This window comes from Bombus huntii, chromosome 4 (genome assembly GCF_024542735.1).
Source record: "Bombus huntii isolate Logan2020A chromosome 4, iyBomHunt1.1, whole genome shotgun sequence".
Lineage (NCBI taxonomy): Eukaryota > Metazoa > Arthropoda > Insecta > Hymenoptera > Apidae > Bombus > Bombus huntii.
In genome coordinates, this window is record NC_066241.1 from 12,049,545 (window position 1) to 12,062,981 (window position 13,437).

General features: G+C 37.3%; 1 protein-coding gene across 3 annotated transcripts in view; it reads right to left on the minus strand.

Moving 5' to 3' along the window:
• LOC126864698 (monocarboxylate transporter 10-like) overlaps positions 1–13,437 on the minus strand; it is a 310,627-nt gene that overhangs the window by 107,969 nt on the left and 189,221 nt on the right. For all 3 annotated transcript variants that reach the window (XM_050616263.1, XM_050616264.1, XM_050616262.1), the window contains exons 3-4: positions 4,132–4,631; positions 2,185–2,350 (exon numbers count right to left, since the gene is read on the minus strand). In XM_050616263.1, the coding sequence (XP_050472220.1) occupies positions 2,185–2,350; positions 4,132–4,302 (337 nt within the window). In that variant the 5' untranslated portion in view covers positions 4,303–4,631. The remainder of the gene's footprint in view (positions 1–2,184; positions 2,351–4,131; positions 4,632–13,437) is intronic.

The following is a 13,437-nucleotide window of genomic DNA, read 5'->3' on the forward strand; positions in this document are numbered from 1 at the left end:
CCAGCTGACAGGCCACTTGCGAAATTCCTGCGATATTTTTCATTAAAACGTATGCGATTTCGTTGTTCACTGTGACAGCGACGATGAAAATTCCGATAGAATTTTACTGTTATTCTTTTGGATTATATGGAGAACAATACGTAGAATTTTTACACCTTTCGTCACAGTAGATATATTGCACTGGGAAACGCGAATATATTTTTATTTATACTACGCTTCGTAATTGTTGGAGTTTACGCGACTGTCGAAGTCGATACACGTTGCTCGACTAATTTAATTTTATGACCTGTACCGTTTCGTCGTGGCTTCTCAGCTGATTTAGGGTCCGACGATGCGAAGATTCCTCGCAACGAATCGCCGATATTTCTTAGAAAAATGCGAATAATAGCAGGAAAATCTTTTAGACAGTTTACAGTAGAGAACAATAGAAAAATTAAAATTGATATTTGTATGTATAAGTGAGAATAAATTTTGTATTAAATTTTGTCTGTACCAAACACCTTGCTAACAACCGTGTATTCTAAAATATACAGGGTGGTTGGTAACTGGTGGTACAAGCGGAAAGGGGGTGATTCTACGCGAAAAAAGAAGTCGAAAATATAGAATAAAAATTTTTCGTTCGAGGCTTTGTTTTCGAGAAAATCGACTTTGAATTTTCGCTCGGTACGCGTGCGGTACGCGTACCGAGTCGTTATAACGGATGTCACTGTAGATCGTTGTCTCGATGGAAAAATTAAAAAAAAAAAAGACAAAATTTAAAAAAAGATTTTTATTCTATATTTTCGACTTCTTTCCGCTTGTACCATCAGTTACCAACTACCCTGTATAATATATCATATTACACATTCATTGTTTTTAATAATTATAATTCAGTTACGAAAATCATGATACTTTCTTAATCTTAGCTCTTTAAACTTTCTTTTGTCCGCCACTCTGTATACAATGCTGGATCATCTTACTCTAGTACGAACAAAGGCCTATAAAGTTAAACGATTTAAAAACTCTGAGATATTTCCACTTGTTTTGTATACGAGGAAGTACTGTTTCATTTAACGCGTTTTGCATTTTATTCGATTTCTCGGGGGCATCTTTCAGCGAGATTGCGCAAGTTTTCTCGTAAAGTCGGTATAAGAACGACTCTATCCACTCGGCCCTCTTGGTAAACTTGCTCATAATCTCAGAATGCTTCTGTTTTCGTTCTCACGGCGCGACGTTGCTTGCCAGGACACCGGCCTAATCCGTTTCCGTCAAGTTTCGCGACTACGTTCAATATTCAACAGCAGGTGAATGCCGAGAGAGGAAGAAAAAGGGAGGACCAGAGAGACTTTTTCAACGCGTCAGATTGAGAATCGTCGTATGTGTGTGACGAGAGGACACCGTATTTCAACTTTGGAAATATCCTTTCCACATAGTGTCGTGAAAGTTGCTCGAAACATGAATTCAGCATTTGCAGAAGATGAAAAATCTCTTCTGTTCCGCTTAAACAATTTTATAGTATACGTTATCCTCAATTGTAAATACAAAATTTCGTTCTAATTTCGTTTCAAGATTATCTCAGTTTTAGAAATGCTGATCCTTACAAACTTTGAACAACGAAACAAGTTAATCGTGCTCGATCCTGCTACATTTTAGCGAACAAACAGGATTCCTAATGTTTCGTGAGAGACTGCAAGGTAAAATTGGAACGAAAAAGCATGCGTAACAACAAGACATTTTTCATATTTCGCCCTCTAACCGAAGATATTCTTCAGCGCTAGGAAAAGATCATTGGGTGGAAGATGATCGAAAGCACGTAGCAGTAGTCGATGTATATCTATAGAGTTATGTGGAATATCGTGGGCATACAGTGGAGGAGGATATATAACGTAGAAAATGTTAAAAATTGATACGCTGTGTATGTTAGTAACCTTTATGCTACACATTTTTCACATATCGATAACAATCATCCACAGCATGCTACGTTGTACGTATATTACGCTTATTCGCTGCTCTTAACAAGTATAAATCCACGTTAAAAAATCATGGTGTCACCTTATGTTTCTTATTTTACGAACTTCTTCTAAACTTTTTCCCGACATTTTGATAAAACATATTTTATGTTTATCATATTTATTCATAGTCGATGAAAGCAATCTTTTTTCATAGCCGACAGGAAGAATTCATTTTTTATAAAGGTGTACTCACCACCGTGATAGGAACTGCCCCGATGAGGAGTGTAGATACCGTTCCTGGGCTCGGGACAGTGGCTCGGCGTGTAATACTGCATTGGATGATGCACGTAATTGTTCGGGGTGCTCGGCACGTGTACCGGATGGCAGTGCATACATCTTCGCGGTGTCTCCGGCACGCCCTGGACAAAAGAAACATGTCTGCAATGCATCGAGAAAGGCAATAGCGATCGGGCACGCGAGAACCAATGATAAATCGCGACGATCGACGACGTAGCCTGAGAATTAAACGTCGCTGGATATCCGCCGACAGGGTGAAAGTGTCGCTGGCCGAATACCAATTAGGGGATGAACGGCCCACGCAATTCTCGCAAACTGATCGACGACGCCTACCTTCTACATTTACCTGTAAAATGCGCGATTTCTGCGTCGATAATCGAATCAATCTATCGTATCTGATTCGTGGAACATTAGAATAGGATCTGTTGAAGTGGTTACCACTTCTAAGAAAACTCTACATCTGGTCTTTTTTAGTTTTCTCAAGCACTGAAGCCATCGACAGCGTGTAGACAAACGACTGCGACCAAGACAGACCATAAACAGTAGACAGTCGACGTTGGCTTCGGGGTTTTTCAGTTATTAGGTAACACAGCTAGCGTGCGGATCTGGACCAGCTCAAATTGTATTTTTACTTATTCACTTCTATTTAAATATATTTTTCTACCTTACAATTTATCCACGTGTTTTCTCTGTTTACACACCGAATAACCTCAACAGGATCTTTATGATTTTCATTTTGTATGAGTGGATAAGATGATAGATAAGACGATCATGACATAGGCTAATTAGGTTCTTAACGGAAACGTAGTATAAATATTCTTTTTTTTTTTTAATGAGAGGAGAATTAAAAGGTAAATTGACGAATTTTATTTTTTGTCGATTTGTTAATTTTATTGGAGGAGTGCATGATTAGTATTGAACTTTTGGGGAAACAAACAATGTACTTGGATAAATATTTATGAAGAGGATGTCCTAAGTGATAAGGAATTTCAATGTGAATTTAAAAAAATGTGATCGTTAGATCATCCTCTTTTCTGTGACTTTAAATCATCAAAGATCAAACTCCATCATTCGTTTCCATTTAACAATTAATCTTCCTTCTATCCCTAACTTGTACGATCCCTGTGGTTCAGAATTTGGTTAAATCAGCTACCACCCTGTCAATCTTTTTAAAATTTGCACTTGCTACTCGACGAGATATTAATCAGTCGATAATCAATCACTGCAAAACAATACGCTTTCGATAAACAAAAGACCGTCTTTGGCACATCCTCACACCTACCCTTCATCTTCTTCTTTACCATTCTGTCAATCATCCTAAAATTTCCACCTATTGTTACAGATTAATCACTTAACCTACGATTTACGTTCGAGAATTTTGGGCCGATTTACATTTGGTCCGATCATTTACTACGGGATATGCCCGAATATTTACGTTTGGCCCGATCATCGTACTACGGGCTATGCCCGTAATTGTAGGTTAAGGGGTTAACTACTAATGAAAAGAAAACATTCAACTATTGAAAAACGTTTTGTTTCAATGAAGCGCGTTTTTAACGAATAAGAAATCGTCTTTGGCAGATTTTCGCATCCATCTTTCATTATTCAGCAACCTGAAAATCTTCTGAACATTTCCACGATTATTACAGATTCTACATCGAAATGCCAATTGCTCAACTAATAGCCAGCTATTGAAAAACGATTGTTCCTTGGACAAATAAAACAAAAGATAGCTGGTCGAAAACCGATAGCTGAAAAAGGGGTAGAGCTTGCAAAACGGTCCACTAAAACTTTAATGTCGGACTTAATCCACGAATTTGCTTATAACCCGATCGCCCTAACGATGATAATCCAACGACACGAAAACGACGGGATTTTTCTTTTTTTTTTTTTTTTTAAATACCTGCATAGAATGCTGTGATCGGAGCGATCTTATCGAGCCAGCTGGGTGAAGGGAGGGCACGCTACCACCGAAGTTCATCGCAGAATTCCTACAGCCGCCCGGGGTGGACCAACCCCCGCGCACGCTGGCCGAAGTCCACCCCATAGTGCTACCGCAATCGTCCACCAGCATTTTCACAGCGGACCGGGCATCTCACTGATCCTCTTTCGTCGACTCGACGACCTGCAATTCCCTGGATTTCACTCGTCGTCCTGCTGCTCTATCGGCGGAAGCTTGCGTAGTTCTAAAACTATTCTTCGAAATGATTGTCCTCGATATTATTCTTCAAGGTAATTCCTATTTTCCCGTGATTGTCGTTAATCTGAGGGACGCTGGTGATCGACCACGTGGAGATTGAGATTGAAATTGAGATTGGTCGAAGAACGACGGTGGTACGGTGGCTGTTGGCGAAACTCATCTTTCGTTGCTGAGGATTCAATCGTCTCGATTCAGGCGTGGATCTGCAAGCAGAAAATATGAAACGTGGGTGAAATAGAGAATTGGCGAGCGCTGGCTGTCGATTAGAACTGTAATTAAGCGGATGGGAATGCGAGAGAGGTAGCAGAGGTGAAATGGGACGCGGATTAAAACTGTACTTTACTCGATGAGGATTCCAACGGAACGATGAGAGATAAGAATTTTACTATGTTCGATTTCTTTTTCTATATATCGTTGAGATTTTCGTGCTACGTTAAAGATATTCTATAGCACATATAGAATAGAATATTCAAGATTCGCGTATATTATTTTTCTCATCTACGGTTTATGGTTTCACGAAATCACCAAATTACGTTACGCATTATGGTAGGAATAAAGGGGCTATTTAAGGTTCACTTTTTTTGTAGGATATTAAGGAGAAGTGTGTATTAGGGATGAAGTAATTTTATCTTTTTATGGCATGATTCGAATGACGTTATATGTTACGACAGAGATACACATAGACAACATTTAAGATTCTCCTTTCTTGTAGAACGTTATACCACATTTGTCAATTTGACTTGAGAGAAGATTTTAGATGATCTCAGTTTGTTTAAAATAATAAAACAATCTTGACCAACACGGAAGAAGAGAGTTTACGCTGACAAGAAAGAAGCTGAAGCTATTAAACGCCAGTCAAGATGAATTACCAAGTGTCCAAGCGAGCGGAACAACTTTACTAAAAGCACTCTCCACTTCAATATCACCGCAATTTACGTTCTCATAATCAGAATTAATCTGCAATTAATCCCGTGTCCCGTGCAAATAATCTCAACTACTGGACAACGGGGCAGAGTGGTGGAAAAAGGTAAAGCAAAGCGTAGACCGCGAATAAAACAATTCGCGGAATGAGTTTCCTCGCCGGTCTAGAGACGAAACGAACTGTGATTTACATCTGGAATACCCGTCGTCATGGTTAACCGATTGGCATCCAAACGCGGATTAATCCGCGTGCTACGACTGCCTTCTGTCACCAAGCGCGGATTATTACGCGCGCTGCGACTGCTTTTTTTATTTCCATTTTAATCTAAATAATTTTCTTTTAAATAAATAATTTTTACTTTTTTCCACTGTTATAAAGAACGTAAGATGCGATGTTTGCGAAGTAACATTGTCTACCAATCGTTTTGAACAGTAAATTTTCAATAAACTCCATGAAGAAATCGGATGTCATTTACTGTATCTACGACAGACCGCGCGCGGTGGTAGGGACCAGACGTTAGTTGAATGCCGCTGATGCATTCAACTGTCCTCTTAAGTAGGGCCACGATGCAAATGGGTTAAAAAGTTTAATCCGCGTCATATGCATAAGTAAGCGGACCGACGATATGAATCCGGTTCGACCTGTCTGTTCAGGGCGCGGTAATTTATTACGCAATCGTTGCGTACTTATCCAGTCAAGCCAAACTATCACCAGCATTTAAATTGTTTTTTTTATCAATAGGTACAAAGATTACTTCAGGTTTTTTTTATAAAAATGAATGACACATTAACCGGTCATTCGCTGAATATTCAAAAAGCGAACGAGGTTCGTGAAAAGAAGGGATTGGACGTGTTCATGTGTTTATGGAAGGTGAATTGAAAATGTTGAATATTGATATCCTAGGTGAATATAAAAATTACGGTTACAGAACCCTTTTAACAAGTTGAGTTGATTTTTTTATGGGAAACTACAACATACGTATATCGAACGTGGAATATTCCGTTTATTTATATGGAACGTAAAATATAATAATATATAATGTTATTACAGCGTGAGACGAGTTATATTTAAGGCAATCGTTAATAAATAATGTTTAGACACAGAAATATAAAGAATGTCAACGCAGTCCCTTGATTCTTTTCAGCAGTTTAGGACGATGGATCAAACTATCGGTAGAAACACCGATTTTTCTTTGTAAAATTCTGTTATGAATTTGTAAAAAAGAAACACGATTCTTCATACAGAGTTTTCGTAAACTATAAGAGAATAAAAATTGAAAGAAATTACTATACCAAATTCTCGGAATAGTTATTTAGAATCGACTCTTGTACCAGTTTTATAACAATAGAAACCTCAAGTTTCAATGAAAACGATTCATTGTATGTTTTTCATTATTTATTTTTATTTTATAGCTACTGAATGACAATTAAGATATAATGTCCGAGCCTAACGTTCAAATACATCATTTCACCGAACAGTTCAATAAGTTTCAAAGATTTTGATCAAAATTCAAACTTGACAAGTCCTGGATGCTTCTTTTCCATACAAATATAATTCAATAAACATAGCGCGATTTATTATACATCGATATGTGTATGCAGTGGATCACGTTCGTACGGAAGTTCAAGTTACATACCTCCAGTTTTTCCATTAACGCGCTGCGAATTAACACGCAAATGGAAAGTTTATTCCAACAGATATAACAGGATTTTACAGGGAAATTTGGTCTCTGCCCGATGCTTTTCCTCGTTAGCATACACAAAATACGTAGTTTAACATAAATGATCTTCGCTTACGAATACGAGAACAAAGTTATGCGATTATCCGACCAGCGTGTACCACGAATAGTTGGAATAATTAAGGTTTTATACTAGTTGGAAACAATACCGTTGTAATACACACGAGAGTCAGCCATTTCGTATTATTTCACGAAAGTTTCTTTATCGATCCATCCTTTTTCCAGGCCGAAAATTTACGACTTCCGACGTTGATCCGATGACCGGCCGTTTCGTAAACTCGGTACTCGCGCGGTTTCACGGTCGCGACTGTGTGCGCAACTTCCGCAATAAGAAGGACCGTACCGGAAACAAATGGCGGATTTGTATGCACCACCAGCGCTACAACCTATATATTTCAATTTTAGCGGCGCTACGTTGCGGAGGAACCTCGTTGCGGAATGCAAAAGCATGCCGGGGCCGTAAATCTTTTTACAAAACGCTTTTTAATCGAAACACTTTGCGCAAACCCGCCAGCCTCGCCCGTGCCGGAAGTTAGCTTTCCGGCGGTAAGAATTGTTGGGACCAAGTTTTTAAACGCGGCACGTGATCGGGCAGAAATTTAGCACGAATTTGTTATTAACAGACTGCAGATTTTTACGCAACATGCGTACCGTGCATCTAATATGCGAATATTGGGTTGTCCGGAAAGTGTTTTTCTTTTACGGACACGTCTTTTACAACAACGCGTCTTTATACAAACGTGTAACCTAATCTATCGAACGTTGTGATCTTTAGTTCGATAGAACAAAATGGATTATACGTAATTGGATAAAATAATATAAAACGGAAAATTTTAGATAGCGAGGATTAGATAGAGTATTCTAATTAAGAATTATACTTACGATTATGAAATATTTTTATCAGATTGTATAAATAATTTCTCTAGCAAATTTTCGATGAACAAGAATTTTATATTATTTTATTGAATTAGGTATGATCCATTTCGTTCTATTTCTATTATTACGTTCGTGCATAATTCAATAAACAAATGTAAAACAAAAAAACATTGTGCGAAACTTTTCGGACGACCTAACATAAGTAAAATGTTCCTAAAATATTTATTACAATGTTTAGTACATAATTTAGTTATGTTCACAGAGATATAAAAATGTATGAAAGTCTACGGTTTAATCTTTGCTAAATGTTTAGTCTGTTCGGATATCGAAAATTGTTTAATTAATTCTCCGCGCTGCAGGCGTTGTAAATTGCAGATGTTTATGCAAATTTATTATAATTATTAATATATTAAAGATTTGTTTTGCTCTTTAAATAAATTATTTTGAACGATTTGTACATTTATCTACATTCCTTGTGATAATATATGAACAATCGTAGTCTGGTTGGAAAAAGGTGACTTTGTGACACTGAAATTTATGTTTCATATTTATTATTATACACTTGGTGTGTTAATTACTGAAATATGTTCGATTCATTCTTTGCGTTAAAAATATTACAAGAATATGTTTCCTAAGGTTATATTAAGTTAATTTAGTTAGTCAATTTGTTAGTTAATCTTATTCTGAGATTTACGTGGTAACTACCTAATTAATAAAAGTTAATAATAATAATAATAATAAATAATAATAATAATAATAAATTGATACATCCAAGTTGCAGTAAATGTGTGAACAAAGAAACATGTTACCTTCTCTTATCATAAAAATTCCTGCTTGTGAGAGTTAGATTGATTAAACGTTAATCCTGTTACGTCTTTGACTTGTTTTCAACTCAATCATGTTTTTACGTTGTAAGAAAGTTTCTTAAGTCCGAGGGAAATATAAAAGAGCCATTGTATACGCGTTTTCTCGTTTTAATTTTATGTTAAAGTTTCTCTTGAAACGATAAAAGTCGTGTTGCTTGCTGAAACGCGAGAAAGATTGGACCATAAAAATTCGAAGGAAGGGGAAATTGTCTCAGAAAACTCTTCTGTCGCGAATGATGATTAAACTTGTTATTCATAAATCTTTCCGTCACAAGTTAGTTAAATATAAATTTAATTTAAGAAAACATCTGCGACACGCGGGGGAAAACTCAGACGTTCGAATCTCATTTCTCATTTCAAGAAGATTTTCACTCGTAGATCAAAGCTCGGAAAATTCCCTGTAATGTACGTCTTCTTAAATTTACATTTCAATTCCCATCCAGAAATACGAATCTTTGATTAAAATTCCAGTTTGCATTTCGTAAAAGAGTTTCCAAAGTTAATGTCAAAACTTACATTCGTGTTGATTAAAGTTTTCTTTCTGAATACCACTTTTACATCATTCGTATCAGATCTTCACGAAACGAAATGATCAAAATCTCAATGGTACTTTCAATGAAAAAGTTTTAATCGTTAAAACAATAATATTCACTGTACGTATTCCTCCATTGAAATTATTCACACCTAATCGCTTCTCCGAAGTATAATTTTTCGAAAGCTAAATTAACATCACAACTTTCGCACACTTTTACTGCGTCGAATAGAAAAGTTTATAGCTTTGTTTGAAAAAAGAAAAAGATAATTCGAATTCGGCGTTGATTCCAGTTAACATAAAGCGACAGAGAAATGAAGAAAATCAACGAAACTTTGCTCATCACGTTCTTTTCCTATGATTTTCACGCGTAACCTGCTAATAAATAATAAACTTCTTCTTACAAGAGCGGAATATCCAGAGTACGCACGTCTCTTAAAAAGTTGCGCTTAGTGATTCCACATTTGCATATTCTCTATGGAAACATCGTTCTGTAACGCCACACTTATGTCTCTCCCACGAGAAATCCCTTCTAATCCTTCTTCCACTTATATCCTCCGGCTGAACCTTTCCCCAGCAAGGCAAACAATCCCTGTTCCATGCAAATCATCATTTACATTCCTTTCTTCGAGAGAAAGACCATCTTTTTCCCCACTAACAAAAAACCAACCACATCGCACATTTTCCCAAGATCGTCCTTTTTCTCGAAGAAAACTGCGTTAACACTCTGAGGCTTGCGAATGTTTCGCCTGGCCATGAGCCTGACAAAACCTTGTAACGTAGCTCACATCTCACCGAACCATTTCGCTACGTACACCTGCCTGGTGAAATAAATTTCGCGACGTTGTAAGAAAGTGCGAAAATATATCGTTGAATATTAAAAAAAGAATATTGAAGCGAAATTTCAGTTGCTGTCCGATGGACACGTGAACTGCTATAAAATACGCTACAGTATGACACTTCATTTTTGTCGCATCTCATATCGTGTTCGCGCATTTCTTCTTCAACGATGTTATCTAAATCATTCACGTCGTTGATAATTGTTTAATTCATCAAGTTTATCGTATTTTAATCGTATTTAAGAAATTCAGTAAGACTCGTGTCATCGACCCACATCGTGGCAATCGATGTGTTAAACGGAAACCACTGAATGTTAACGCGAGTTTCTATTAAATGGACAAACAAGAAATTATAGATAGCGATAGAGAATCAGTGAATTTCTATTCAGATCGTACACGCATGTAGAAACCGGTAGAAGGAACGTTTTGATAACTTTCTAATGCCTTTTCATGTTTCTTTCATTTCTCGTGTAATTAAACTGTAATTGATGTATCGTTTCAATTTTATTTATTTATTTAAGATAACATAGCCTGCAATACAGCTCTCACAAACCTTTATTTTTAGCGCGACTCACTTTTGAAGATAGTAAGTTTACACGAACCACTCGATTGCTGTTTGCTAATTGCTCGATTGCTAATTGCTGTCGACGATTGATTGACAAGCATTTCAAAATTCACTCGATATAGGTACGAGAGCTGAGAGAAGCCAGACAAAAATAGTAACTCTCACGTAAATTCTAACCAAATCTACTTTGTACTGTACATCCGACGATTCACGATGAGCAAAACTATCCTAATGAATAGGTAATCCACTCTCATAGTTTAATATTTAAGGTAACCCACAATTTCACACAGAAGCAGTTCGTAACCGGTTAAATACTTCGCTACCTAAATTCATAATAGTATGGTAGTATATAGTGTAGGATCTTTACTACAATTAGTTTATTTACAACAAATGGATTGAACAGATGTTGATTAAATAGGAAACGATGGTTGTTTAATGTGAACTAATCACAATAACGTATTATAATTAAGACAACTAGGTAGTTAATTTGCAACTATCGTCACCACGGATCCAAAGCTCTCTCTCTCACATTCTCTCGACTTAATTCGCACTCTCTGACTTCTCAACTAACACTGACTGTTAATTCAACTTTTTCCTTTAACATCTCTCTGTCTTTTGTCTTAGCTCCACCACGCACGTGTTGCACAAACGCTCGTGGCCAGGATCACGCAGACCTTTACCGCGAAACTATTCGATTGAAGGACCCATTACTGCGTACCCTCAATAGTCTTAAGGACCCATTAAAAATCTCAGGAATTTTCTAGCTAAGGTCCTTCAGACCGAACAAGCATCTCTTTACTGAATCGTTTCTGAAGCTTATTGTTTACTACGGGACGATACGGGAAAGTTAGTTTTTCTCACGTATGATACTTCACACTAGCAACTTCTTTCATCCAATCAGAAGCAATGTCTACTGCCCTCACTTTCCTAACCAAAATTGTCATCAACAAATCCGATGGTCCCTTGCGTTAGACACACCCATCGCTAGCTTTCCTCCGACACAGCATCGCCACTTTACTTTACTTATTCTTCATCGTTAGAATAGCCAACATGTCATTACCGGGTTTCTATCCTTAAATCAATCACTTACTTAGCTTATACATACGCATCGGTGCAATTATCTTCCTTACAAAGTTGATGGAATAAACATTAATTTATACCTGTTAATTCAGTGTAAACTCAATTGAACCACTCTTATTGTCGTAACAGAAATCAGGGGATCGATCAGTTCGTGGCGTCGATTATGGTCGAATGGTCGAATAAACAGTAAATATGCAAAATAAACATCATTTATACTATTAGAAGCAATCTCAACCAATCTACACATCCCACACGATCACGAACAACCCTAAGTAGCTTATTTTTCACATTTTCTTCCAGTACAGTCCACATTTCCTCAGACGTAACTCTGACAATAGAAACCCGAGAGAATCATAAAATATAGCCATAAAGTTTATATCACAGAGCATCAAACAGCTGCGGCATTCATTTCGACGAGCCAGCGTACACCGCCACCGGTGTTCATTACTCCTATAGCAACCGGAAGTTGGGTATTAGAGTGGTCCAGAGACCAGCTAGAAAGAGGTAAGTTGACACAGGCTTGGGACTTGGGATCGTGGAACGTGGATGGCCAGTCGTAGGGCCGGATAATCCGACTAGATTGAATCCATCGTTGTCGAACGTGTCACCAAGCTCGTGCAATCGTCTGTGCGCGCCATTTTAACCCTTAAAGTATCGACGTTGCGCCGATGCTTATTTTAGTCGCAACTATTTTGCCACTTTGACTGCCACGTCGAAATCGCATGTTTCGCTCAGGACATCAGGATTTTTATTATGCGAAGCATATAATGGCAAAATAATAATAAATTGATGATGTAAGACAACATTCTTGCCCAATGGACCGTTTATCTTATTGGTGGTCACGGATGAACACCGTGGCGCCTTGGTAACAGTTGATAGCAACATATTATAACGAGGCTTCGCTTATTTCAACAAACCAGTCGCATTTGTTATTTCGTCGTAAGCAGAACGTGCAGAGTATATTGTTGAAACGTGTAGAAGATTTTAGTAAACAGTATTTGCTCATTCTATATATAATAGTAAGGTATGTTCACACTTCTAGCTTCAATTATATGATTATAAAGCAGCATTTACGATTATTTTCTAAACTGTGTTTATAATAATATTCGTAGATTACCCATCAAAGATATGGATGCAAACACAGTGCACCGTTAGATGCAAGATTTGCCCTCGTTCTTTTTTTTTTTTTTTATTGATGTTCTAATAAAAATGTCTAATTGTTCAATGGGGCGCTTTTTATTTCAAAGTATCTTCTATTTATCGGTTACATTCAAAATGCCCTAATTGTCAATTTTCATACAATCTTTACAATTGTAAGAAGTTGAAGCGCTCCGGTCACCAATGACCAAACGTGACGTCACAGGAAAAACTTATGTTGGATCGTCGAGTAGGTCTTCGGTCTTTTCTTCCACCAATTACAAACTTTATTCCAACACCTTGCGATGATACAATTAAACGAAACGTAGGGTGTTCTGTTCGATAATCTCCTGTCAGTTAGTGTGTGGCGTTTAGCGTATGTAAAATTGTTTCCGTGCAGAAACGTGACTGCAGAAGGGTTTAAGCCTTATCCGACGAGCCAATATTTTAATCT